This window comes from Gouania willdenowi, chromosome 5 (genome assembly GCF_900634775.1).
Source record: "Gouania willdenowi chromosome 5, fGouWil2.1, whole genome shotgun sequence".
Classification (NCBI taxonomy): domain Eukaryota; kingdom Metazoa; phylum Chordata; class Actinopteri; order Blenniiformes; family Gobiesocidae; genus Gouania; species Gouania willdenowi.
The window spans coordinates 38,903,274-38,929,883 of NC_041048.1; the positions used below are offsets into that span (position 1 = coordinate 38,903,274).

The window sequence follows — 26,610 nt, forward strand, 5'->3', positions numbered from 1 at the left end:
CCACGCATGCGCAGTGTGGCTCCACAGAGCCCGCGCCGGTGCTGAATGCAACGGGGAGAAATTCAACTGCGTGATCCGGAGGAGACAGGCGGAGGCGCATTAGCTGCGCGTTTAAGGACATAAACTGCACCTTTTACACCCTGACCGGACACACGCTGGCTGGTAAACAGGTATGGAGCTTAAATCACACCCACTGTGCTCATTTCGGAGTTTAGAAGTCGCAGTAACGTCGTGGTTTTTGGCCTTGTTGCTGGATGCAATAACATCGTAGACAGTGTGATGCCGCATGTCGGCGTCCCTGAGTTCAAAACAAACGTGGCGAAGTGGGTTAAAAACGCTAAATTGAGTTGTTTTATGTTTGTCAGTGTGGCGTAAATGACGCGGTAGTGAGTCCGGGTTCTTAAAGTCCGTGTTAGGTGAACAATGTGGGCTCTCAGTTGGAGAAGTTTGATGAGTGAGTGGTGCGTCCACGCTGCTCGCTCCTAGCAAGAAAGTAGGCCCTGCGAAGGCCCCGAAGATCTGCGGAGAGTGACAGTCCGCTCCACCAATCACAGCCGCGCGTCCCTCCCCTTGTGTAGCCGCTCTACCAATCAGATTCGTCAGAGGCGCTAACGTAAGCGTAGGCGTCTATCGTTCACTGTCCACTGGTTATAAAACAGTGGACAATAAAAGTAGCAGCAGTGCGGCGGGCTGCGGTCAACAATGGGACATAGTGGCTGTTTGTACAAGGACTTAACATATTATAGTGTCTAAAAGCATCACTTGTGTCGTTGATATTCATAAAATCCCCAATTAGAAATGTATAGTAAATGTTTAGTGAAGCTGCACCTTTAATTTGCGTTGCGTCACAACCTAATTTCGCTGTTCGTGCTATTGTTGCTAAAATTCACCCATAATAACCATTTTAAATTCTCCATTTAATTGCGGATGTTGTGTAGTATACATTCTACTACAGTCTCGCGTGGTTACGCACAGTCACGCTGGTCTGCGCCATTGTCTCCCATTGTCTGCGCGTGGAAGCGGCGGAGCAGAAAAACACGTGGGCCGGTGCTGTGAAGACATCCGGTTTGCACTGACAGTCACTACAGACAGACAGACAGCCTCACTATGCGGAGCTACATCCACCGCATCCCGGACTAAAGTAAGACCTTGTGACGTTTGTTCCTCATTCTTAAGGAATTGCATATACTTATGTGTTTTTTTTTTGTTCCATGCATTGTGGAATTATCGTGAAAACCGAGAGGGTGGAACCGTATTATCGTGGGGGTGTTTTTTTTTTTACCCTATTGAGACTGCTTTTGCACCACGCCTGGTTTGAATTCAGAATCAGATGATCCACCACCTCTGTGTCCGTCATCACTGTTGGTCCTTCATGCACCTCATGATTTTTCCCCCTCTAGGAATAAAGACATTTTGCATATGTTGGTAAGGTATACAACATTAGGCATAGAGGGGCATGGCTTTCTTTAATCACCATCCTCACTGCACTCTGTGCTGCAGGATGAAACAAACTGCATGTGATGGTTGTAGAGGTTATGTCCACGTAGCATGAGTGGCTACATTTACATGGATATTTATCCTAATGAGAACATTTCCCAGAATCTTCTCTTGTCAAATATTTGTAGCAAATGATTGTAGCTGCATCAAAATGTCAAAATAAAACAAACACTTCTTATAATAGGGGTGTGCATTGCCCTAAATCTGACAATACGGTTCACGGTTTGCATGTCATGATACTGTACAGCAGAGGCCACAGAAATTTTTTGTTTGTTTTATCGGAGGGTCACATGATCAACATTCATGTCAGCATTTAGAATAGTGACCAATTTGAGCAACAAAGAGTTTTTATAGTAAATTTGTGTATGTTTGTTGTGAGGCATTTTGTGCATTTCTATACTCCTTTTGTTTATTTTTCCTATAAAATATAGGTTTTATTATGTATTTGTGCTGTTGTTTTGCATTTTTTTGAGTAATTTTTGTTGTTTTGCTTGTTAGTACTGTTGGTTTTCAGAGTCATTTTTGTGTTTTTCTTGTCTTTTGTTGTACTTTTGTTATTTTCTGTAATCTTGTGTATTACTGTTGTCGTTTTGTTCTTTTTTGTAGTAGTTTTGTGTTTTTGGAGTATTTTCTGTGTTTTTCTCTTGTTTTTTACTGTGTTTTTCTGCAATGTTGTAGTTGTTTTTATACATTTACTTTTGGGGCCACAAAAAATTAGAACAAGGTCCAAACCTGGACCCTGGGCCGCTGGTTGCCTATGTCTGCGTTACAGTATATCCTGATATTAGGGCTGGGCAGTATGGATCAAAACTCATATTTCACTATTTTTTCCTCAAAATAGCATTATACAATATGAATCTTGCTACATTTTAATTCAAATGAAGTCTTAACAGAAAGACATATCTTGAGGAAATTTCCTGATGCTAAATGCCACATAGGAACATTTATTAATAAACTGCTGGACAATAAGGCTGAACGATTAATTGCATTTGCGATATTCTCACGATATCATAAAACACAATTTTCTAATCGCAAAGGCTCTGATTTTTTATTTTTGGACCGATAACGGTATTTTTAAGATGACGTTAATCCTCAAGTCTCAGTCAAGCCTTGATTCTACCGTGCTGCGCGTCAATCCACCTTAAGAACCCACATGCAGAGCTGACTGATGGGAGGGGCTACTGTAGACGGTGCTAGCCTGTTCGCCTCGCTTAATGAGTAGGCGTGTCTGTAGACACTATCTACACATTTGTTATTGTTTTCAGCCAAAAAACTACACACTACAGCTAAACACATGGCTATTTAAGAGGCTATTGTGATTTTGAGTCATAACAGAGTGTGTCGCTGCAGAACCAGATGAGTGTGTGTGTGCGCCGTGCAGGGTTCTCCACTGCTTAGCCTTTAGCCTAGCCAATAGTCCTCCGTGGCAGCCACGCTTCTGCCATCTGTCGCACCGCCTCCGTCTGCTCCAGTGGCGACGAGTGCTGGCAGGAAAACCCGCTACTTTGTGGGCCCCCTATTGCTAACTTGCCTTACAGGTTCTGGTGGTAAGAACTTTAAAGAGTTGTGCATGGTAAAGTGTAGTCTGGATGGAAGGTCTGTATGATCCCCAACCATCGATATTGGTCTCATATCAAATCAAAACAAACCAAATCACCTTCTTAAAATTCTCGCCCTAAATGGAAAAAAGGAATAAAAGATCATTTAGGACAAAGTAATTATCTTTTTTTTTCTTTTTTTTGTATGTAAACAATTCATCAAAGTACAATTAACATCAAACAAAAAGGCTGACAAGTTATTTTAGTCGCACAGTCTTTTTACTTTGTTTAAAGTGGTGTAGCTTTAGCATTAGCAACATTTCCTACATAACAAGGCAGCATATCAGTCTAGTGATTTCTATTTGTTATTGAGGTAACACACTCATATTAATAAAATTCTACTTTAAGCAGTGTTTGAACGCCTCATTTCGCACAGTTTAAACAATCATATCCTTTAAAAGATAAAACGTTACTGCTTTGGTTACATTAGGCCTGGATGATATGGACCAATATTCATATCTCTATATATTTTCCTCAAAATGGCAATAGGTGATATAAACTCTATTTATTATTATTTTTCAATAGTTTTCCAAGAAAAACAATAATGGGTCAAAGTCAGTGGAGAAAAATGCCACAAAGACCCTTTTATTAATCACTAGCAGCACAATAACAACATTTTGTCACTTTTGACTTTGTCCTTCATTGAGGCTGAAATGTGATTAAATTATGTAGTGTTGCTTTTTTCAGGGCAGCTCTGAGTTGTTGAAAGTAGTTTTTAAAGTAAATCACATTCAGGACACTGTCTCTTTAAGAATGTGTAAACAGCCCTGTTAGCTACAGCAGCAGATCTCTGCTACAGCGCAGCGACAGAGCGTTAGTTACAGAAGAGAAACACATGCAGTGTTTCCTCAAACATATTTCAGTGCTTCAACACTCAGAACTGATGGAGTTTAACAGACAGACATCTGCACTGAGCCTCTGACAGACAGCCGCTAACAGCACAGCTAACTCTGTGTCAGTGCACTGGGAGGAGGGGGAGCAGAGCGTACTTCTGCCCCATTTAAGCGCTTAATTAATGTCTGTAATGCTGACGAGCAAATGGTGTGATTTGGCAGAGAAAAAACCTTTGCATGTTCTGTGTATGGACGACAGACACATGACGCAGACACGGCACAGCAAGGGTTAAAATGTGAACTACAGACGGTTCTACGATCTCCGTGATTTGGGAGATCGTCGTCATGTTGAAATCCTTAAAGATCTAATATTGTCATATCGCACACCCTTACCCTGACCTTATAATAGGGTTTGTTTGAATTATTTATTTTGGCTTTAATGGCTAAACTAAGGTGGATTAAATTTGTTTCTTTTTGTTTCACAGGTTTTTGTATGTCTGTGCAGATGTACAGGAAGTCAGGCTTGATGTGGGCATTATGAATAAAACGCCTCCGAACAGAAGAGGAATAACATTTGAGGTGGGAGCTCAGCTCGAGGCCAGAGACAGCCTTAAAAACTGGTGAGTCATGGTCTCTCTCTCGCTTCAGTCTAACCATGCTGCTGTTTGGGTTCCTCATCTTATCAAACCAAGGCCTCTTCTAACATTCCTGGACACAAGTTTTGAAAAATAAGACAAGGTCGAGTTTTCAAACTACACACGTGACTGAAAAAAAATCATGATTAGGCAGGTATTAGTAGGGCTGGGCAATATATTGAGATTCAAGACATATTGAGTTTTCTATTTAGGCGATATAGAAAATTACAATATTGCCTTTGCATATATATATATATTGATATTTTGTTATCAAAATACATGTTTTTTTGGGAGTTGCTGCTTTCTCTACATCTCAGAACAGAATGATAAGAACAGTTAGATGATTTCTGAGTGTGTCCTATCCCAGACTGTCATCTAAACAGGCCACACTACAGAACTCACATGTGCTGTCCCTTAGAGGAGGAAAAGAGGCAAAAGTAGCAAATATTATGCAGCTGTTTGTTAATAAATTATGTGTTTTCTTTAGTATGTATATTCTTTTGTTGCCCTTTTTTGCATTTTTTTCTTAATTTTTGTTCTTTTGTGTATTTCTGTTTATTTGTACGTATTTTTGTTGTACCATTCTATATTTTTTTCTTTTTTTGTGTATTATTGTTGTCCTATATATCTTTATAATTTTGGATGTCTCTTTGTGTTGGTGGATTTTTGATGTCCCCTTGTGCATTTATTTCTCCTTTTGTGTATTTTTCTGTTAATTTGTGTTTTTGCAGTAATTTTGTGTATTTTTTGTTGTCATTTTGTGCATTTACTTTTGAGGCCACTATTTGGCCATGTTTGTGAAACGCGCATGTTTTTTAAAATTTTTATCACCAATCTTAAAGCACGGTGATGATATTTTAGCCCGAGTGCCATTTGGCATCAGCAAATTTAACCCTGAACTGTCTTTCTGGTCAGACTTTATTTGAATTAAAATTATCAAGCTTTATATCATATATCGCCATTTTGAGAAAAAATATTAAAATATGAATTTTGGACCATATCACCCAGCCATCATTTTTAGATATATATCTACATGCACCATTGTTTGAAGATTTGCATCATAATTAATTCCTTGTTTTACTGTATGTTACATTTATTTATTTATTTTTAAACCCTGCTTCATTCAACATTTTCCATCTCCTTCATTAATGCTGATGTTTGACAAACTGTGAGAATTCTACCTAAACAAGACCCACTGCTCCCTCTCCCATCAATGTCACACAGTGTTTCATCTCCTCACGTAGGTATGCTGCAAACATTGAGAAGATTGATTACGACGATGAGAAAGTTCTAATTCATTACCGACAGTGGAGCCATCGCTACGACGAGTGGTTTGACTGGGCTAGTCCCTACCTGCGACCCATGGAAAGGATTCAACTGAGGCGGCTGGGTCTGAATGACGATTCCCCCGTACCTGTAAGCTAGCCAAGCATCTTTAACTGCTAGCCTGGATGACTAATCATTATGAATAAGTCATTCTACACTGGAAACTTTATTCTGGATTCTAAATATAAAAGTAACACAATGATTTTAATGTAAAACCTAATATCATATTCTACTTTCGAACCTCATTATTACAATAAAGCTTCTTCTTGATAGGTGTTTTGTTTTTTCTTCTTCAGGGTTTTCGTGTGAACGACAAGGTCCTAGCCAGCTGGTCCGACTGCCGTTTCTATCCTGCAAAAGTCATCTCAGTCAACAAAGATTGTGGGTATCAGTCAATAAACCTTCCACATAAATAAGGTTCTATGTTGTTGTTTTTAGTTTACAATATTGAAAGAGTAAATATTAGGGATGCACCAAATTAAAAATGATTTGCGAAAAACTGAAAGACCAAAAGAAATTATGCAAATTATTAGTCTCATTGCATTTATGGCTCGGAATGTAACTAACGTTAAAACATTGCAGTTGTATGAATTGATATTAATGCTTCAAATAATAACTTCATTAAAAACATGAGAATATCCAGGGTGTGCCAGCATCCATTTGTGGAGAAGAAGAAAGTAAAGAAAATTTGACTATCTATAAAGCAAGGAATCTCTGTTCCTCAAATATCTCTGTAGGTCAGGATCAGACTGCCATGAGACTTTCAACATGGCTGCTGCTTGGTACACGTGTGTGCAATGTCGGATTTGTTTGGACTGCAATGGGCTTTTACTATATATATATGTAGCCTATATTACAGTGCTAAATATTATGTTTTGCACAGTTCATTTAGTCGACTAGCTATACGTTAGTCTGTTTATACTGCCAGATTTCATCCCGTTTAAGATGTTAGCTTTCTGCGTTGCAAATTTTTATGCGCTGACGATGACATGAATAATAGACAATCAAAACTGTAAGGGTTTCTGTTGCCTTCTCATTTTTAATTCACCAAAGCCTTCTGAGCTGTGACTGTTGACACTTAATTCACTTTCAACGGCATTCAGGGCATGTTTTGTCCTGGAAAGTGTGCGTCAGAAAGTAGTATTTTTTTACTCTGAACAGCAGTTATGGGCACTGTTTGTCAAATGTTACATTTTCCTGTCCTGCCTTTATGAAACCAAGGGGGTTTATTGCCTGTTCTAAATAAGCCGTCTCCTTGGCAAACTGAGTAGACATGAACATGTTAATCACGCCTAAAGGAATAACCGATCAGATATGCTCACTTAACATTGTCATGTAAAAAATACTTTACTTATCTGTAACTTACCTTGAATATGTTAAAAAACTAGGTAAAAACATGGAATTGGTTTGTGTTTTGGCTATTTTTTAAAATACTCAAGCTAAGTTATTTGTGTGTGTTCAATTCAGAAGAAATTTTTTATTAGGAGTTAAGTGTTTACGAGGTCGTTTTATTTTTTTTTTGAACAAAAGTTTTTATTCATATTTCACGCATTACAAATTATCGTCACTCATGTCATCACATTTATAAAGCTGTAGTGTAGTATCCTTTTAACAAACAAACAAAACAAACTCTACGGCAGATGGTCGTTTAGGCAGTGCAAAATATGCGGTAATACAAAAGATAACAATAATCATAGTTGTAGTGATGAAGTATGGTCATCACACTTATACAAGAGTCAAGCATTGGTATGATGGAACCGAAACATTTATGTCAGTCCAAAATAAGTAATAGCTGGATTCCACCTTTTCTTGAATAAGTCCATAGTCAAATTGAGGCTTGCTGTTATTTTTTCCATTGTGTACACTTTCATGAGTCTCTGTTTCCATTGATCCACTGTAGGGGGCAACGGTTTCAACCAAGACACTGTAATCATCTTCTTAGCCACCAACACCAGTATTTTAAACAAGTACATATTTGGTTTATTTAAGTAGTCAGGGGGGAGCACCCTGAAGACAAAAGCCAGCGGGTCACTTTCAAAGTGAGTGTATAAAAGATTTGAAATTTCATTCCTAATTTCCTCCCAGAATTTTTTTAATTTAGGACAATCCCAGAAAATGTGTGTGTGGTCTCCAACCTGACCACAGAGTCTCCAGCATTGGTCAGTTGTTTTCTTATTGAACTTGGAAATTAAAAAAGGAGTTTTAAATATCTAATATTTAATTTCCAAGCAAACGAAGTCATTTTAAAGAGGAAAATGACCTTGTCCATGAAAGAGCTACTTAACCTCCCACTTTTCTATAGCAAGACATACTTCCTACGGGCACTGCACTAGAATATTCTAAATCGGCTAAAAATCGTTGCAAATAACCGGGGATTAAAAAAGATACAGCACAGTATTTTCTTCAATATTCTGCTTAAACAATAGGGAGTGTTGTGACTGTTTTAGTGATACTTGTTTGGACGTCAAGGTCTCTGGTTCAGCCCACACTCAGCTGAGCTACGAGCAGCGGTGGGAGAACAGCTTTAATGGGGCCCAAAAAAAAAAAGACCCGGCCCGAACCCTTTTGACCCAAAAGATGTCTCTTTAAGCAAGAACCCATTTCACCTAGACACTATTCATGTCTGTGCGCGCGCATGTAGAGGTGTCAGCATCAATTTGTGGAGAAGAAAATTCTTTTAATAATAATAATTTAATCTGTTTTATTCTCTTCAAAGTATGATCTCTATGAATTAAAATTAAAAAGAGTTAAGTGCATCATTACATCGCAATCTTTGATTTGAGTTTGGGTTTTTTTCAAATCGGGATGCGAATCGTTGGTTGAGTGCGCCCTTACACTGCAGTTGGCTTGTTTTCGGTGAGAAAAGTGTTTCAGCGAAATGCATTTTTGGACCGTTTTTGGTGGCCGGAATTTTGGTGCATCACTAATAAATAAGGTTCTATGTTGTTTTTTAGTTTCCAATATTGAAAATGTAAATATTAGGAAAGGTTCAAAGTGAAAATAAGAGTCAGTTGATCTGCAAGTTATTGCTGCTTATTGTGGTTCTTTTGTTCCATTTCAGCATCCTACACTGTCAGGTTTTATGATGGGGTCATCCAAACGGTGAAAGACATTCATGTGAAGCCCTTTGTCAGAGAGGTAATCTATTACTCCAGTTCCTTCTTTTCATCACCACTGTCACAAGCATCTGCCAACACTTGTTTGTTTTTTTGTGTTGATGAGCAGAGAGGTGGTGCAGGAGGAGGGAGGTGTCGGTCCTCTGAAAGGAACATGGTCCGGCGGGCCCCCAACCGCAGAGACAGAGGTTCTCAGGAGAACGGGGGTCCCAAGAACAAGCGGCCCAGACGCAGCACGTCCGATCAGGAGGAAGAAACAAACAGCGAGGAAGAGGAGCAACAAGATGTCCCGACGATGGAGAAAAACAAGAAAGCAAACGGTGAGATTCAGACGACGCTCGCTATAAAACAGGAAGAGGACGCGTCAGAGCAGGTGGACAAGGAGACGCTGGAGGTTACGGCAAAGGGAACAGAACTGTTAAATGGAGTGAAGTTGGAAGAGGAAGAGACGCAGAAAGAGGAAACGTGTCGTGTCAACGGTGACGTGAAGCAGGAAGAAGCCGAGGCTGAACACAGTGGAACAACAAAGCCATACACAGAGTCAACCAAGCCATACACAGAGGTACCCATTCAGAGCTCTGCTCAGACAGGAGTGGGGTCTGTCTCTATGACAACCAACAGCTCCAACGGGGACGTAGAGCAAAAGCCCAACGTCCAATCAGAGAGCACTCAGCCCACAGCAGAGGTACCACCACCTCAGCCTGTGAAACGTAAGTGTTCATCATATCCGTTCATCTTATTTCCTCTTTAGGATCTGAAACAAAAGGCTTGAACGTGAATGTTTTTTTTTTTCTCTTCACAGCAGTGAGGAAGCAGGGATTTCACAACCCCAACAGATTCAGCAGAGAACCATGTAAGTGCATCTCCATCCTTGGGCCTCATTTATCAACCTTGCTTGAAAACGGGTGCAAATCTGATTTTATTGTACGACAGGATCAACGTGTGATTTATGAAACATTCATATCTGACCAGTCCCAGCGTACAAATGATTGAGTGTTGATAAATTCGGTGGCTGAATTCGATCGTCATTAACTTGATATGCCCTCCTGTTTCGGAGGCCCCGCCCAATGAGGTCAAAGAAGAAAATAAACTTTTTCAAGATTAAAATCGGCATCCTCACATCAGAGGTGGAGCAAAACAAAGATGTGTTTTCTTGAACGTGTAAAAAATTGGACTTGAAGAGCTAATTTAAACGCTCTATAGAAGAAAGTCAGATAACCAACAGGTGACGTCTGCCCCCCTGTGTGAACAACTTCACTACAGAGGTCCCGGAGAGACGCTTGAATATGAAAATTATACTGGCCTCAGTTCGCACGCTTTAGGCAATAAGTATCACATCATTAAATAAACGATCAAAACTCTTTAAAAAAAACAAATATTCTTCCTTTTCTGTGTTAATTATGCCTTCAGCCAATTTCACCTATAATTCATAACATTACCAGTTAAACTGTAGGGCATTTGCAAAACATTAAGGTATATTTGACATTTTAAAAGCATGAATGAATTCCTATTTCCTCCATACAGTCGCCACAGGCTGCGCTGTGCACATAAAAGGGGCTCCATTTACCAATGCGATGTTATGGAAAACCTGATCCGGCTAAAAATTATGTACTTTTTTGGAATTCAATTTTTTTAGTTTAGTTAGTTTTAATAATCAATTTTATCTCTTTTGATTGTCTGTTTATGCCTAAATGACAGCTGAGGCTTGTTTAATATTTTATTTTCAGTCTCAGTCCGATTTTACTGCTGAACTACTATTCCTCTCAGATTATTGTACATGAGGTCAGACCTGACGTGAGATCTGATCGTAGCGTATGCTAGAGCTGGGCGATATGGCGAGATTCAAGATATTTTGAGTTTTCTATTTTAGGGATATAAAAAATTACAATATTGCCTATATCGATATATATATATATATATATATATATATATATATATATATATATATATACTGTATTTTTCGGACTATAAGGCGCACTTAAAATCCTTTAATTTTCTCAAAAATCGACAGTGCGCCTTATAATCAGGTGCGCCTTATGTATGGAATTAATATGTCAAACTGTTTTAGTACAACTTGGGTAAACTATGAAGCTGCACCTCTTGATGGATTTTTGGCGCTTCAGGGCTAATGTAGTCAGACACCTCATGGAGTGATATGTACCAGTTCTGTGCTTCAACATACTGAACTGAAAAAGTGAGTGTATTGTTCTATATTTTATGTGTTAAACCTGAACAATGTTGACAGTTATTGTTAATGAGTTGAAAAAAGTTTAACTTATCTGACTGTTTTGTTTTGCTTAAGGAGCCTTAATAATAGTAATAATAACAAACCAGTGCGCCTTATAGTCCGATGCGCCTTATGTATGAAAATAGACCCGGTCAGACCCATTCATTGATAGTGCGCCTTATAATCCGGTGCGCCTTATAGTCCGAGAAATACGGTATATATATTTTTTTATAGCTTATTTTGTATTCAAATACTTTTTTATGAGTTGCTGCTTTCACTTCTTAAAACAGCATTAAAAGCACAGTTGGATGGATCACTGAGTGCATGCTAACCCAGAGCTTCCCCTAAACAAGCCAATCTTCACTTACAGAAAAAGAATAAAGTGGCTCGTATTGTGAAGCTGTTTGTTAATAAATGTGCCTGTGTGGCATTTGGATCATCAAGTTTAACCTTCCATTGTCTTTCTGGTCAGACTTTATTTGAAATAAAATATCGAGATGCGTTTTGGTCCATATCGCCCTGCCCTAGCAAACGTTCACGTCAGAATTGCGTGAAACATAGTCGTACGCAAATGGCTGATTAATGAAGGCCTTGCTGTGTACAGCCATCAGTTTAATAGCTTTTCTCCATCACTTTGATTCAGTGTACAGAGTCATCAAAAACCAACCTCCCCCAGTCCTGTCAATCAACCTCGACCACAATCCGTTCAAGTGCTGCGCTCCAGGCTGCACCAAGTCTTTCAGGAAAGCCAAGCTGCTGCATTACCACATGAAATATTATCACGGTGAGGAACAACTGCCGGAAGTGGAGAGCAGCCCCACCAGGAGCGTCCAAACACGGGCCTCCGACAAACATTCAGCTGTGGCCGGGTTTGACAACATGAAGAGAAGGCGAACCATCTCTGCCTCTATACGTGAGTCTACTCTACATCCTGCATCAACACATTTACATGAACAATATTAACGGTTATAAATAATTTAAAAAGTAATGTGACTTTTTTCTATCTTTTACTTGCAAAATTGCCCTGCATTTAACAAAAACTGTAATTGTTTTGGCAAATACTCAATGTCCAAGGTCCATTCTTATGGGAGTGGTGGTTTAGTAGTCACAGAAGTTCATCAGGTTAAAATTCTGGGAGGATTAAGCTAATCATAACTACTGTGGGCCCTTGAGCAAGACCCTTAACTTCAAACCGCTTCCCGGGTGCCCAAAGTAGTTTTTTACTGCTACCCCGATGGGTAAATGGTTAAGAAGAAACAGAATGTTACTTTAAAACTGATTGATAGAGGTTAATAATGTCAAACTGTAGTAAATGTTTAAATAGTGTTCCAACATTTAAGAAATATGACTCTTGGTTTTCTAATCTGGTTTGCATTGTTTGTAGTTTAGTTTCAAATGAACACGTTCAACTTAAAAATACAGAATACAAACGCGTCATCACTCAAAACATTCATGATTGTTGGAATTTCATATTTATAGATGGAATCGAAAATAGCTACAGTGCTTATAAAGATCATTTATTACATTCTTGCTATGTTTAGTTTTTATTTGTGCCATTATTATTAATTTGGCCATTGAAAATTTTTGGCCAAAAATAGCCAAAAAGTGCATTCTGGGCAATGAGATAAAGATTTTATTTTATATTGTTGAAATGTCACTGCTAAATACATATTTTCATATATGTTTAATTTATTTATTTTTGAATATTAATGTATACAATTATAAAGCTGTAATACTGAGGTTAGTACAAACTCATATAGCCATAAATATGATTATACTAATATTTGGCATAATCATTTCTTTCAGTTTACGTTCAGTTCAGCCTTGGTTTTCTCATTTTTGGCCAAGAATTTTCATTTCGGTGCATCCCTAATTCTTATGTTTTTGCAGTTTTTTTTTCTTCCCAAAACCCTGCATTTTTTAAATAAACCAAGCACAAAACACAGGATCTTTGCTTGTAATATCTGCTTACGGTAAATTGATTATACGATCCTTGATGGATTTGCTTTGTGAAAATTTTTTTCAGACCCCGGAGCTTCAGCAGCTCCCCGTTGTGAATTAAAGACTACAGGCAGGCGCACGTCGGCCCCGCCTGCAGTCGGTGCTCAGGGCCATCAGCAGAAAGTGCTGCAGAGGGAGAAAAGCAAAGAGAACCAGTTGGAGAGAAACGGATGGCACATGCAGGACATGGACCCAGACAAAGGTGGCTTTGACGTTGGTCAGTAGATTAATAAAAATGGAGGACATCAAAACAGTATCTATTAGAGTTTTTTCAGACTGTAGGATTTTATTCTTTAGGTATTCACCTCCATGGTCAGCCTAGAGCAGGGGTCTGCAACCTGCAGCCCTGGAGACTCATGTGACTTTGATTATTTTGCAATGGCTCCCTATAGCTTTTGAAAAAGAGGGTATTGAGGATTAATGACATTGACTTCAAATAAAATTATGATAAAACAATTTGTTGACCTAAAAATGAATCACATTGTGCAAAAACTCCCTACATCACCTCCTAAAAGCTCTACAGACCATCAACGTTCCTTGTGCCTGTGACTAACCTTAAGTTTTAAATCCCTGGTAAGATAACTAACAAAAAGACTATTCTGCAATAAAATAGAGATTTTATTTGTGTGGGGAAAGATTTATTTAACTGCTAACATGCTGGCTTAATATGCATGCTTGATTGGTTGCAAGAAATTAGCAATTAGCATGTGTTGACCATTTTTTGTGGCCCTTCAAATATATTAACTCGAAAAAATCTTGCTCACATACAATTCTTTGATATAATTTTAACTGTATATAAATTTTTTTTTACACAATATTATATTCATTGAGATGGTATTTTATAGTCTCTGGAAGGGTTTTAATCCATGCGAGATTAGGCAAACATGGCTCCTTTGAGAGTAAAGGTTGAATAACTCATCTGTTGTTGTTTTTATGTGGCCCCCAGGCTCGGTAAAAGACAAACTGAAGGACAAGCCACGGCAGAAGGACTTCCTACGCATTAAACTAAAGAAGAAGAAAAAGAAAAAAAGGACCAAATCTGGTAAGAAGCAGCTCGTCTGCCTTTGAACAACATTCAATAATTGCTGCTCTGCATGCGCTCCCACTGTACGCCATCATTGGAAAGGCTTGCCTGCAACATGCTACAGTGTGGTTGGTGTGGGAGTGTGACGTGTTGCTGAGTTCGTCACTCACTATTCCAAACAAACACTACAACTACAGTCGCTCACTTTAGCTCTTTATAAGGACAAAGCTTCCCTCATTTATACATTTTTTTTTTTTTCTTTTGATTTTACACAAGAGTGTCCTTTGATTGGTTTTTTGAAACAGTTCAAAGCCCTTAACATAGAAACATAGATCACTAAGGCAGTTTTTTAAAGCTTTTTTTGCATTGGAGCACCTTTTGCATAAAATAAACCCTGCAGCATCTCCTCATGAAAAAAATTACCAGATGATACATTGTTGCCTTCAATTTTCATGTTTCAAAACTTTTGTTTCAGAGTTTACCCATTTGCTCATCACGTCCGTGTCACTTTATACTTTTCTGTTTCATTACTTTTTCATTGTTTTTTCCTGTTTAGATGAGTTTACAGTTTATTAAATTTCCCAAAATCATACCAAACATGATAAATAGGGTTAATAAAGTTGACCAGTATTGCCAATTTTTCATTTTACATGCTTCAGATGCTTTCTGAAAACAGGATAGTTACGCTGAAGTCAATTACACTTATAAGTCTGTCTTCAATGAACCATGTTCAATTATGATTATAGTGACTGGCATTTTTTCCAGTTACAATTAAAATTAAAATGATTATTTTCCCCCTGAAAGTCAATTACAATTATGTTCTCAATTACTAAAGTTCAAATTTAATTAATCACATGTACCATGCCTGAAATAAATTACCCCATAAAACATATCCTTCCTCTTGTGTTAGCTTTCTTTTAGCATTTCTTATGATAACGGGTCAGTTTTGACCCAAGTCTTAAATCAGTTTTAAAATACACATGAAAAAATATTATCTATTATCCACTTTGTTTTATATCTCTTGCCTCAGTGTGCTTCAGGTTTTAGTCGTTGTAGGTTCTCGGCCGATAACAGATTTTGCTGGACGATATATTTTTTAGACCAAATTAATCACTAATGTAATGATAACATAAAAATGCAAGTACACCCTTTCAAATGCAATCAACTTTGTATTTTTTACCATTGTAACTGGAATGTCAAGAACTTTTAAATATTTTTTTTTTTTTTTTTTTTTTTTTTTTTTTTTTTTTTTTTTTTTTTTTTTTTTTTAAAGGATTTTTTTGGCTCTAGTGGCCTTTATATGACAGTTGCTAGACAGGAAGGGGGTCAGAGAGAGCAGGGAATGACACGCAGGAAAGGGTCCCAGGCCGGGAATCGAACCTGGACCCGCTGCAGGTGAGGAGCTATAGCCTCTGTACATGGGGCGGGTGCTCTACCCACTGAGCTACACACCGCCCCGAACTTTTAAATATTTTAAACAAATAAAACAAACAATTAAAATAAAACGGACTCTCAGTCTCTGTTACCAAAAAATTGCACTTTAATAAATATCACAAACAAAAACAATAAAATAGACCCTGTTTCTGTTAAGAAAAAAAAAAAACACCTTAAATGCAAAACAACACACAACAAAAATAAATAAATCGTTTATCAAGACTCTCTCAAAAAATCTAACTTGCAATAAATATGAAACATTGAGACACAGAGGTATATAATATAGTTGTACATTCTTTAACAGGTAACACTTCCAATCCAGTTAGAACCTTTGTAAACAAAAATGCTAGTGGCCCCTCCTCCCCCTGTTTCAGTCTGTTCTGTTTTCATTCAGTCTTAAACCATACAGAATGGACCAAATAGTTTCTAGTTTACCTCGTTAACTCTGCTATGGAACAAACATGCAGGTGCTGAGGGTGAACCCCCTTGTCACCCAGCCTGTTTAAAGGCAAAAGACAAGGAAAACAAAATACTTCGACTTAGCTTGGTTGTTAGCCCCGCTCGGCATCCCCGCCTCTGCTTCAGATCACACCGCTTACGTCTCCTCAGCTTGCGGACACCGCTGGTACGACGCTCCGCTAGGTGTAGCCGGTGTAGAAATCCGAAGCTACGTATTAGGTCCAGAGTAGCCGCATCTACCGGACTATAACGGTTTGATTTATTTAAATCTAAGATTGGCTGGCGGTGGTTTACTATTTTAGTTATGCTGCAGGTTCACTGATAAATTATTAGAACTGACTGAGTTATCTGCTGTTTGATATTCGTCGCTAATGCTAGCCTCTGCAACCGACAGGGGGGCCACCTAATACGCATGTATATGGCAATATACCAAATTCATTATAATTTACCGTCCGGTTAATTAATTTATCGATTATCGGCCCAGGCCTAGTGAGAACGCTCATCCTCCTGACCGTACATATAGTATATAGTAGACAGTATATACTCATTCAGTTTGTAGTGTATAGAATGTTAGTTTGACATTTCCAACACCGCCTTAATCTTTCTGGGTTTTCTTGTCCCTGACTGTTGTTCATCTGTCCATGGTGTTTATTATAGAACATTCTTTGACACTTTTGTTCTACATCTGCTCCCCCCTCCCCCTCCCCCTCCCTGAAACAGGCCACACAGGTAGTGAGGAGATTTTTGACATCCCAGTATTGGGTCTTCAGTCCAAATTGAATATGACAGTCAAAAGTACCCCCTCACAAACTCACCCCCGCAGGCCTGGATATCACTACTCAGAGCAGATACATGTGGATGGTGGGTATCTCCGAGTCCGTGCGTGTGTATATACAGTTAGTGTGTGTGTGTACGTACATGGCTTCCTCTCCCTGCTCTCATCTGTTCACTTTGGATTTAATCCATCATGTTTGTTTCTCTGCATCATTGGAACAAACGACTACATTTCTAACATGTGATGGATTAAATCCTCTGCTGCTTTTGCTGCTTTAAATACAATTACATTTTCCATCATAATCACCTTTTCTGGTTTTCAATCATTCACGGGTTGATTTTTTTTTTTAGTCAGTTGCATTTCCTTTCCTGCTTTGATTTTATTTGTCCAATCACAGCGCGAGTCGTTTGTCCCGTTACTGTAGATGAAGACAGCATGAGCGATTGGTCTACCGACAGCTGTGGGTGGAGCGATGAGGACTTTGACGTGGATCTGGACGTGACCACACCCCCTCTGAGTGTGGATTCTGGCGCCGTGGACACAAATGAGCAGGAGATAGTGAGATGTATCTGTGAAGTGGAGGAAGAAAACGACTTCATGATTCAGGTTTAAAAAAAAAAAAAAAAGTTTTATCTCTTTCGTTTATCGTAAACGTCAGGTTTGATGCCTATTCAGCTTGAATGTTTGACACAAATGTTTTTGTGGTTGATTAGTGCGAGGAGTGTTTATGCTGGCAGCATGGGACCTGCATGGGTCTGTTAGAAGACAGCGTTCCAGACAGATACACGTGTTACATCTGCAGAGAGCCACCAGGTAAGAGACAAAGGTCACTCCATCCATCAATAATAAACACCTGTTCATTCACTCTTCTATCCCTCCATTGGACTTGTTGACGTATCAAACCACCAATTTTTTTAACTTATTTTATGATTTTGTAATTTTTTTTTTAAAAAGTCATCAGTTATAACACAGCGACAGAGAGGTGATATTATGAATGAGTAGTGTAAGTTCTTATTCTTATTAACCATATGGTGTATATATAATAAAAGCTAGTACTACAATGATTCTTTTTTTTGTTTTTTCATTCATTATTTTTCATTATTAAAAATTTCTCCAATACTGTTTAAATGTACTCTTTTTCTGTTTTTTTTGTTTCATTTGCTTTCCCTAATCAGATGTCATTACAGGCTAATAAATAGCCCAACATGCTTAATATGGTTAATTTAGTTTACTATTTCATATTTTCCTGTTGTATTTGCGTCAAATACACACATGAAATTTTGTGCGAAATTAGCATTCTGTCCATTTGTTAATGTTGCTACACCTTCATTTTAAGGCAGTAAATGTGTGATATTATCCCACAATATGTGTCATATAGCTATTTCTATTCCAGGAGGTGCACTGGTATAATGTTACTTCATATTTTACCAAGAATTTACATTTTTGTTTCTCTGTTTACAGTGACAAATTGTGTGTGTAAAATGCTTGATTTTGTCCCAAAACGTTTATGTGGGTTTATTTTTAGTGTCATATTGTAACTTCTGCTTGATTTAAATTCATACGCCAATGTTGACTTGAATTTTGCATCATAGTTTTCATTGACTATTTTTTTTTTTTTTTAAGTGACAATGATTTTAAAAAAAAAAAAAAAAAAAAATGTTGATGGAATTAAAACATATTTACATTTTTGTCCACTAATAAAAACACAACGTCCAATATCAGGTTGATCAATGGTAAGTGATGTTTTAAAAAAAAAAATGCATAAACTCTTATGCTTTATATTTTAATCGACTATATATGTAACAGATTTAGTCGACTAAAATCTAAAATGTCATTTAATCGACTAAAACTATAGCTGAAATAGTCCTTAAAGATGCACCGAAATGAAAATTTGTGGCCGAAGAAGCCAAATAAAATATAAACGCTTGGCCGAATATCGAATGCGATTAAGTTTTTCACTTTTTTTTTTTTTTATAATTTTATTTATGAAATACAAGTCACAGATATCATTGTATACAAAAGCGTACAATTTCTTTTCTTTTTATACAGTTGAACAATTTGGACAAAAAAGACAAAAACTTGATCCAAACAAAACAAAGAAAGCCCTGCCCTCCCCTCACCCCAAACCCCTGAGCCTCTTAGATAATTACCGTGCAAATATGACTACAAAATAGAAATGATAGAAATACACATTTGCATACAAAAGAATATACACATACACATATATACGCTTACCTCTGCACATCACATACACCCCCACATATACACATGTCCACACACATATTTAAGTGCACATGTGCAGCTATATATCTTAACACATGAACCATGCATGTGTGCATCCTCATACCTGCCTGACAACCGCATCAACAACCTCCCCTGTTGTTGATGCGGCACCGCCATGCTGGCATATTTTATAATGAATACGTTGTGGGGGGGTCATCTGCCGCCAGTGGACCGACACAGAGAGAAGTGGTGCTTACAAGCAGACTTCAGTAGCTGGGAGCCCATCCAAATAGGAGAGCGATGGTCTCCAGTGGGAGTAGAATCTATTAGATGAGCCTCTAAGTGAGAACTTGATCTTTTCAAGTTTAAGAAGAGAGAGAATGTCGCGTAACCAAACTTTGACTGATGGTTGTTGGAAAGACTTCCATAACAAGAGGATTCTTCTACGAGCAATAAGGGACGCAATGGCTATGACATTGTTTTTAATATTTGTAGTACAAAGGTCATCTGGAGGTTTGCCGAAAATGGCAATATGTGGGTTAGGAAGTATATTAATGTCCAAAACATCTGAAATTGTTTTAAAGAATAGTTGCCAAAATGTGGACAGTTTAGGACATGACCAAAACACATGAGTGAGATTGCATGGGGTTTGTGAACATCTATTGCAATTTTGGTCAACTGTGTCTGGATAGAGCGTTGAAAGTTTCTCCTTGCTATAATGTAATCCATGCAGGACCTTAAATTGTATGAGAGAGAGTCTGGTACAACTGGACGACGAGTTAACAGCCCTCAAGGCCCCCTCCCAGAAATCCTCAGAGAAATTAAGTTGTAGTTCTGACTCCCAGTGTACCTTGGTTTTATTAACAATAGATTCCCTCATAGGAAAGTAATTTATAAAAGAATGAAACATGGCCTTTTGTTAAGGTTTCACTATTTTTATAGTGCATAAATAGCCCAGAATACATTTTTAGACATGTTTTTTAAAGAAAGTAAATCTTTATTGAATATTCTGACATTTTTTAAATATTCCAGTAGCCTTTGCTATTCATAAAAAGCACAACAAAGTTTTTCATTTATATTAGCCCTTCAAATAAAACAAAACATGCATTCCAAAAAAAACCTAAAGTGCATTAAAGGGGAGGTATGATGAAAAAATCCCTTTCTAATGGTTTTGCTACAGTGATATACATTCCTTTAGCCTCATTCAGAGGGACAAAGTGAAAAAGTTCTGTTTCTTCCCTCCCTTGTTGTTATTCCACATTTTGTAAAAAGTCAGCTTCAAATGGACGAGTTGGATTTTGCCCACGTTGGCAGGTCACGTCACCTAACACACCTAGAATGTGAGCTCCTCCCTCTCCAACCATTTAACAGCTAAAACAAATACTGCTGTTTAATATAAATTATATGTTATACGTTATTGCCATATATGTAAATGTAGACTGCACTACTGGACGCCCAAACTGCATTACTTTTTCTGCTGCCGATCGTGTTGGTCGTCACTGCTTGGACCCATGGACCCATTGTTTACACACATCAGCTGTGCTAACTCCGTGCTAATGCTACATCAGCCTATGCAGCGAGACCCGGTGTAGTGTAAGGAGGAAACAATGGGGATGTTTACGGATTTGTGGCTGTCAGCGCTAACAACGGACTCAGTTGTGGAATTGGACGGTTTTCAACTTTTACGTGGTGACGGACGACGGAGAGCAGTAAGCGATAAGGAGAGTCTGGCTGTGTTTGTGTGTTGAAAGGAGGAGCTGCTGGTTCTGCAGCAACGCGCGCACACTTTTCCGACCCAAATCACTGCACATTGTTTGATTGCGTCATATGCTACTATTCGGCCTTGTTTTTAACTCACTAAACCGAAGGCTGAATGTGACTTTTTTTTACAATATTGGGTCGAATATATTCGGCCACCAAATTCTTTTACTCAGAGTTATCCTGGACTTTGAAGACTTCATCACATTTTTCTTATTTCTAGGTCAGAGACAGAGCTTGCGCTATTGGTACGACCACGAGTGGCTGAGTAACGGTCACATGCACGGACTCTCCTTCCTGCGGGAAAACTACTCTCACCAAAACGCCAAAAAGATCACCACCACCCACCAGCTGCTGGGAGACGTGCACCACGTGGTGGAGATCCTCAACGGGCTGCAGCTCAAGATGAAAGTCTTACAGTGAGTAGCTCTTTAGTTTCCACATTGTTCATGGTTGATCCGGTCCTAATGTTTCCTTCTGAATATCAGAAACAGCCCCCACGCTGACCTAAAGCTCTGGCGTCAGCCGTGGAAACATCTGGAACATTCACGGATCAGTTCAGACTCACGCGTGGGCAGCAACGCGGCGTCATCTCCCGTCACTCCTGATGAAGACATGAGCAGGGGGGAGATCCTGATGTCCAACGCTCTGGAAAAGCTGAGCAGAGCCACCACCGCTGCCTCTTCATCTTCATCCTACTCCTCCTCCTCATCCTCCTACCCCTCCTTCCAGGACTCGTACATCACCAGTGAACACTGCTATCAGAAGCCCCGGGCCTACTACCCAGCTGTGGAGCAGCGGCTGGTGGTGGAGACCCGACAGGGTTCAGAGCTGGAGGACAGCATGAGGAGCACCGAGGAGCTGCTGGAGCGAGAGCAGCGCTACGGGAGTCTGCTGGAGACGGACAAGGCCAAGTCTGCAGCAACAGACAACAAGGTATATTAATATTAACAATATCATTTAATGTAGGGCTGCACCAATTGCAATTTTTTGGTCGATCACTGATTTTTAAAAAGCCTGACCTGCTGATCCCAATTTCTTTTTAGTAACTGACAGCATACACAGAGAATGGCCACGTTTACATGGGAGCTTTAATTCTTGTAAACACTTAATTCCGCTTTAACTTAATTCCGGTCGTACTGAGCATGAGCGACTTGCCATGATGACGCGCTGGTGACAATATAGTCCAAGATCGCCGCCTGGACGAGAGCAGAAACTATTCATTTAATAAGAGCTTTAGAAGACATGGATATAATGAAAAGGATGGACAGAGGAATAAACATGCAGACATTCACATGGACTTATTACGCACACGCGGACCTCGGCAAACGGAATGTCTTCATCAAGGCTTGAAGCACCAGAGCTTCACTCATGATGCGTGGATCATTATAAAGTAAATTTTTCATTAATCGTCCTGTAGAGTGGAGGTAGAACAGCTTTATTATTAACCGCTGGCTTTGATTGACCAAAGTATGGACTTCTATCTCTTTTACTCCGCGAAGCAAAGTGAAACCGTGTGTTGTTGTCAAGTTACTGATTCAAAACTACAATTAAAATAAAGGTGAAAACAGTTCTCATGTGGTCTAATATGTTGTGGTAGAAAAGAAAAGGTTTGCTGTGTTTTTTCCGATAGATGTGACATGTCTTGTTTGCCCCCTATCCAATCAGAACCTTCCCAACCCTCAGACCTAAAGAGGAATTCATTAAAGTCGAATAAACGTATTTACCATGTAGACCTCAATTCGGAATTACTATTTCCATGTAAACACGAAGCAGAATACTTTAATACCGAATAGCCTTCTCTATAGCTGCCCTTCCTGGAACACATTGAACACTGCACCGACCCTCCAACTGTCAAAGCACTCATCAAAACTCACCTTTTTAAGCTAGTTTTTAACTTATGATTATGTATTTACCTTTGTTGTAATTTTCTTTTTTGACTTGTTTGCAATTGTTTGAACTGTAAAGTGTCTGAGTTTTTTTTTTAAAAGCGCTTATAAATAAAATTAATTATTATAAATCCCACAACATTTTGCTCTGCACAATCAAAGCATCTTTAATAACATAAAACCTACAACATCAGCTCTAATAACACTTGTGGAATATCGGTTTTTCCTTTGACCAACTTTGAACTCGCAGGAAACAAACCTCGATTCTTTCACACGCTAGCTTTTAATCCTGATGAGTGAATCTCACACTCAGTAATTATCAAATCGCGATGAATCTATTAATGGATGTATTGGCACGCGTGTTAATTTGTGATTTAAAATGACGGTGTTAACTTTGAAAGGCTGATTGTTTCTCTCATTTTATGCCTCTCTACAGATCTCTATGGCCGCCTCTCGCACTCAGCCTGAAAACAAGACGGAGGGAACGACGGACTCTGAAGACGTGGAGGATAACAGCAGCCAACATCAGCAGGCTCAGATTAACCTCCTGGATCACATAGACTCAGTGCAGGATCAGGTCTCACACAGGATGGACTTCATAGAGAAGGAGCTGGATGGTGAGTCTGTAGCATTGACTTTAGATAGTAATAGTGACACTTTACTAAAAATAAAGCATGATGGTTGATTAAGTCACTCAGGAGTAATAAAAATATTTTATACTTACACAGGAAACAAAAGCTTTACATTTACAGATCAAGTTTAAAAGAATAAACCATTTTATTTCGGCCATGTTTGGTTTTGTCTGAAATCCTTTCCACGGTTTTCCATCAACACCTGTAGCAGCTTTGATTTCCGTTTCAAAATTTCCCCCAATCTGTTTGAGTTTATTTATGCATTGGTTTACACTTGTTTGTTTCATCATCGTTTTATATTTAGATACTTTACAGACTTACACTTCGCCAAACTGTACCAAAAAATGCTAAATAAAGTTTTTAGTGTTAACTACTGCTAGGGCTGGGAGGTATATTCCTAAATAGGAATGTAAACAGTAGCTCTCTGGTGTTAGTTAAACTGTAAATGGATAAGAAATACATTAAAAGCTCTGAAGCTGCATGTGAGCATGTGCCTGCATGCTCATGCCTCTGCTACAGGATGACAACACTCACAGACATAGACATTATTTACATATATAATGTCTTTGCTTATGGAGGCACACTTAGCTTAGCATGTCGGCAGTATTACACAAAAAAAAGAGAGCGAAGGATCGCAATTTGTAATTCCTATAATGCAGAAATAAGTCCTGGTGGAGCTGCAAACAAAATGGTCATTTATTCACCATGCAGTATTTAAAGCTAGAAATCAAGCTAATGCTAAAGCTAAGCAAAGAGCCAGTGGGCGTTTACATGTTTGGATGCATTAATAACAGACGAGAGACTGTCAAGCTGTGTTTCATTGTAACTTGTATTACTGCTAGAGTGGAATTATTCTACAATATTCACTCATGACAGTAAAATAAACCATCCTAAGTAAATCTAGTGCAGTAATTTCTCTTTCCACCACTAGAAAATGCTGTGAACACCTGATTATACATGAAAAAAAAAATACCGTCATATCTGTGGAACTGTTAGAATTTTGAAAAATACCGTGACATGCATTTTTGCTCGTACTGCCCAGCCCTAACAACTGTTATGAATTATAATGTTTTTAATGCTTCAGGTGACTTATGTTAAAGCTCTCATTATTTCAGCATAACTCTACTGGATACCATGTCTGCTTGCTACTCTTTCATCCCTCAGTCACTCGTTTTATGGGAAAAATCCCACAGAAATGTGTGATACGGTTTCAAAACATTATTTTTAAAACCTTTAATATAAAGTAATATTGTGAAATAACACGGGGAAAAAGGTATTGAACACATGTTGAAAGGGAGGTGTATAAAGCCATGGAAAGCCAAGATATCAGCTGACATCTGATTATTTGTGTGTGTGTGTGTGTGTGTGTGTGTGTGTGTGTGTGTGTGTGTGTGTGTGTGTGTGTGTGTGTGTGTGTGTGTGTGTGTGTGTGTGTGTGTGTGTGTGTGTGTGTGTGTGTGTGTGTGTGTGTGTGTGTGTGTGTGTGTGTGTGTGTGTGTGTGTGTGTGTGTGTGTGTGTGTGTGGCATTTTGTGTTTACTTTAGGAGCCGCCAGTTACACGTCTGCTCTAGACATTAGGAAAAATTAACCCTAACCCTATGTAATTTATGTGGTGTTTTTTCCCCAATTGTGTTTACTGTAAAGTTGGTCTTCAATTTAATTTCAAATGGCATCAAAAGAGCTTAAAAAGTCTTCAATTTAATTTCACTGAAGCTGTAGAAAAAAAAAGAAAAAAAACATACTCAAATTACTTTAATGCAGATTTCTGCATTTCAGAGGCCTTTCTCTCGGATTTTGAAAGAGTTTTACAGTGAATGTTCCTGTTATTAAATGTTAAAACAGTTTCTGTTGCTGTGTTCCTCAGTGTTGGAGAGCTGGTTGGACTACACTGGGGAGCTGGAGCCCCCTGAGCCCCTCGCCCGTCTCCCTCAGCTGAAACACAGCATGAAGCGACTGCTTACACAGCTGAGCAAAGTGCAGCAGATCTCCCAGTACAGCTCCACATGAGGGCGCTAGAGAGCAAATACAGGCTTGCAACACATGGACTACAACGCCTACATCCAAACCACTCGGATGACTCAGCACTTTCAATCTGACCATCCCTCTCTATTTAAGAAAGGTCATCCAAACATTTTAAAGCACTTCTATGAGCTTATGGAGAGGGTTGCATCGTTATTTCAGGAACACAAACGTTAACCTCTAGATGCAGGAAAGCAGAAGATGACACGTGACTCCAAACCTAATGAATGCCTTCTTTTTGTGTGTGTGTGTGTGTGTGTGTGTGTGTGTGTGTGTGTGTGTGTGTGTGTGTGTGTGTGTGTGTGTGTGTGTGTGTGTGTGTGTGTGTGTGTGTGTGTGTGTGTGTGTGTGTGTGTGTGTGTGTGTGTGTGTGTGTGTGTGTGTGTGTGTGTGTGTGTGTGTGTGTGTGTGTGCGCGCTACTGCTTTGAAGTCACCCAGTCTGTCAGTGCACAGTGATGCGTAGTTTTCCTTTTGATTCCCAGTGGGTTCAGAAAAACATACACTTTTTGCAATAATTTCAACAGATTCTTTTTGTTTGTTTCTGTTGTTATTAAAAAGCTTTCCAAAGTTGAGTTGTGACCATGTGTCCGATGTCAAACCGTGTTCACTTTCTTGTTCTAAACGAGAGCAAAACGTTAACTTGAAAACGCACATTATGTGTACATGGCTTCTAAGCGTTACGTTATAATTTGTGTCTGATTTAAGTCGCTCGCCACCTCACCTCACTGTCATTTAATGTGTTCTTTGTCCTGCATCTTATTTTCAGCTTCAGAGATGAATATAAAGTGGAAATCTGTTTTGTCTCTGTAACTGTTTTCTTTCTGTCCGTAGTTTTCACTTTATTTCTGTTAGTTTGTCATTCACTGAAAGCTGTAACGCAAACTTTTTCACCTTCATCTCGTAACCAGCGACGGATGTTACTTAGAAAACGTGTACAATTTATTTCATTTCCTTATTCTGTTTGATCTGTTTATTATTTACAGCATTTGTTCATTTTGTAAATATATCCTTAGAATGTGTTCCTCATTATTGACAATGTTCCAAATACAGATATTGTATGCTACTGTACTGTGAGTGTCCGGTTTAGACGCAGGGAAACATGTCGACACAATGCAAACCGATTTCCTCGTACAAGAATAAATTGATCTGTTGGTATTAATTTC

At 38.7% G+C, this 26,610-nt stretch overlaps 1 protein-coding gene across 6 annotated transcripts; it reads left to right on the forward strand.

Moving 5' to 3' along the window:
- The first annotated feature begins 22 nt into the window (after positions 1-22).
- On the forward strand, positions 23-26,610 carry phf20a (PHD finger protein 20, a). Of its 6 annotated transcripts, XM_028446746.1 has the most exons (18): positions 35-170; positions 1,401-1,425; positions 4,414-4,548; positions 5,808-5,979; positions 6,186-6,270; positions 8,951-9,027; positions 9,115-9,715; positions 9,808-9,858; positions 11,876-12,145; positions 13,259-13,450; positions 14,180-14,275; positions 16,871-17,011; positions 17,350-17,531; positions 17,639-17,738; positions 21,130-21,325; positions 21,395-21,842; positions 23,232-23,412; positions 25,292-26,610. In XM_028446746.1, exons 3-18 carry the CDS (start codon positions 4,466-4,468, stop codon positions 25,432-25,434), a joined length of 3,018 nt encoding a protein of 1,005 aa, XP_028302547.1. In that variant the 5' UTR covers positions 35-170; positions 1,401-1,425; positions 4,414-4,465; the 3' UTR covers positions 25,435-26,610. The 6 variants fall into 6 exon arrangements, with proteins under 6 accessions (XP_028302546.1, XP_028302549.1, XP_028302550.1 ...); XM_028446745.1 differs by lacking the exon at positions 1,401-1,425 and having other exon boundaries at positions 23-170; XM_028446748.1 differs by lacking the exon at positions 1,401-1,425 and having other exon boundaries at positions 23-170; positions 13,259-13,435.

What these genes read in the sequence shown, in the direction of transcription:
- phf20a (XM_028446745.1), top strand. Translation starts at nt 4,466, where the DNA reads ATGAATAAAACGCCTCCGAACAGAAGAGGAATAACATTTGAGGTGGGA. An exon ending in AAAACGACTTCATGATTCAG is followed by an intron (nt 17,532 to 17,638) that starts GTTTAAAAAAAA and finishes GTGGTTGATTAG; the next exon opens with TGCGAGGAGTGTTTATGCTG. An exon ending in CTGCAGCAACAGACAACAAG is followed by an intron (nt 21,843 to 23,231) that starts GTATATTAATAT and finishes GCCTCTCTACAG; the next exon opens with ATCTCTATGGCCGCCTCTCG.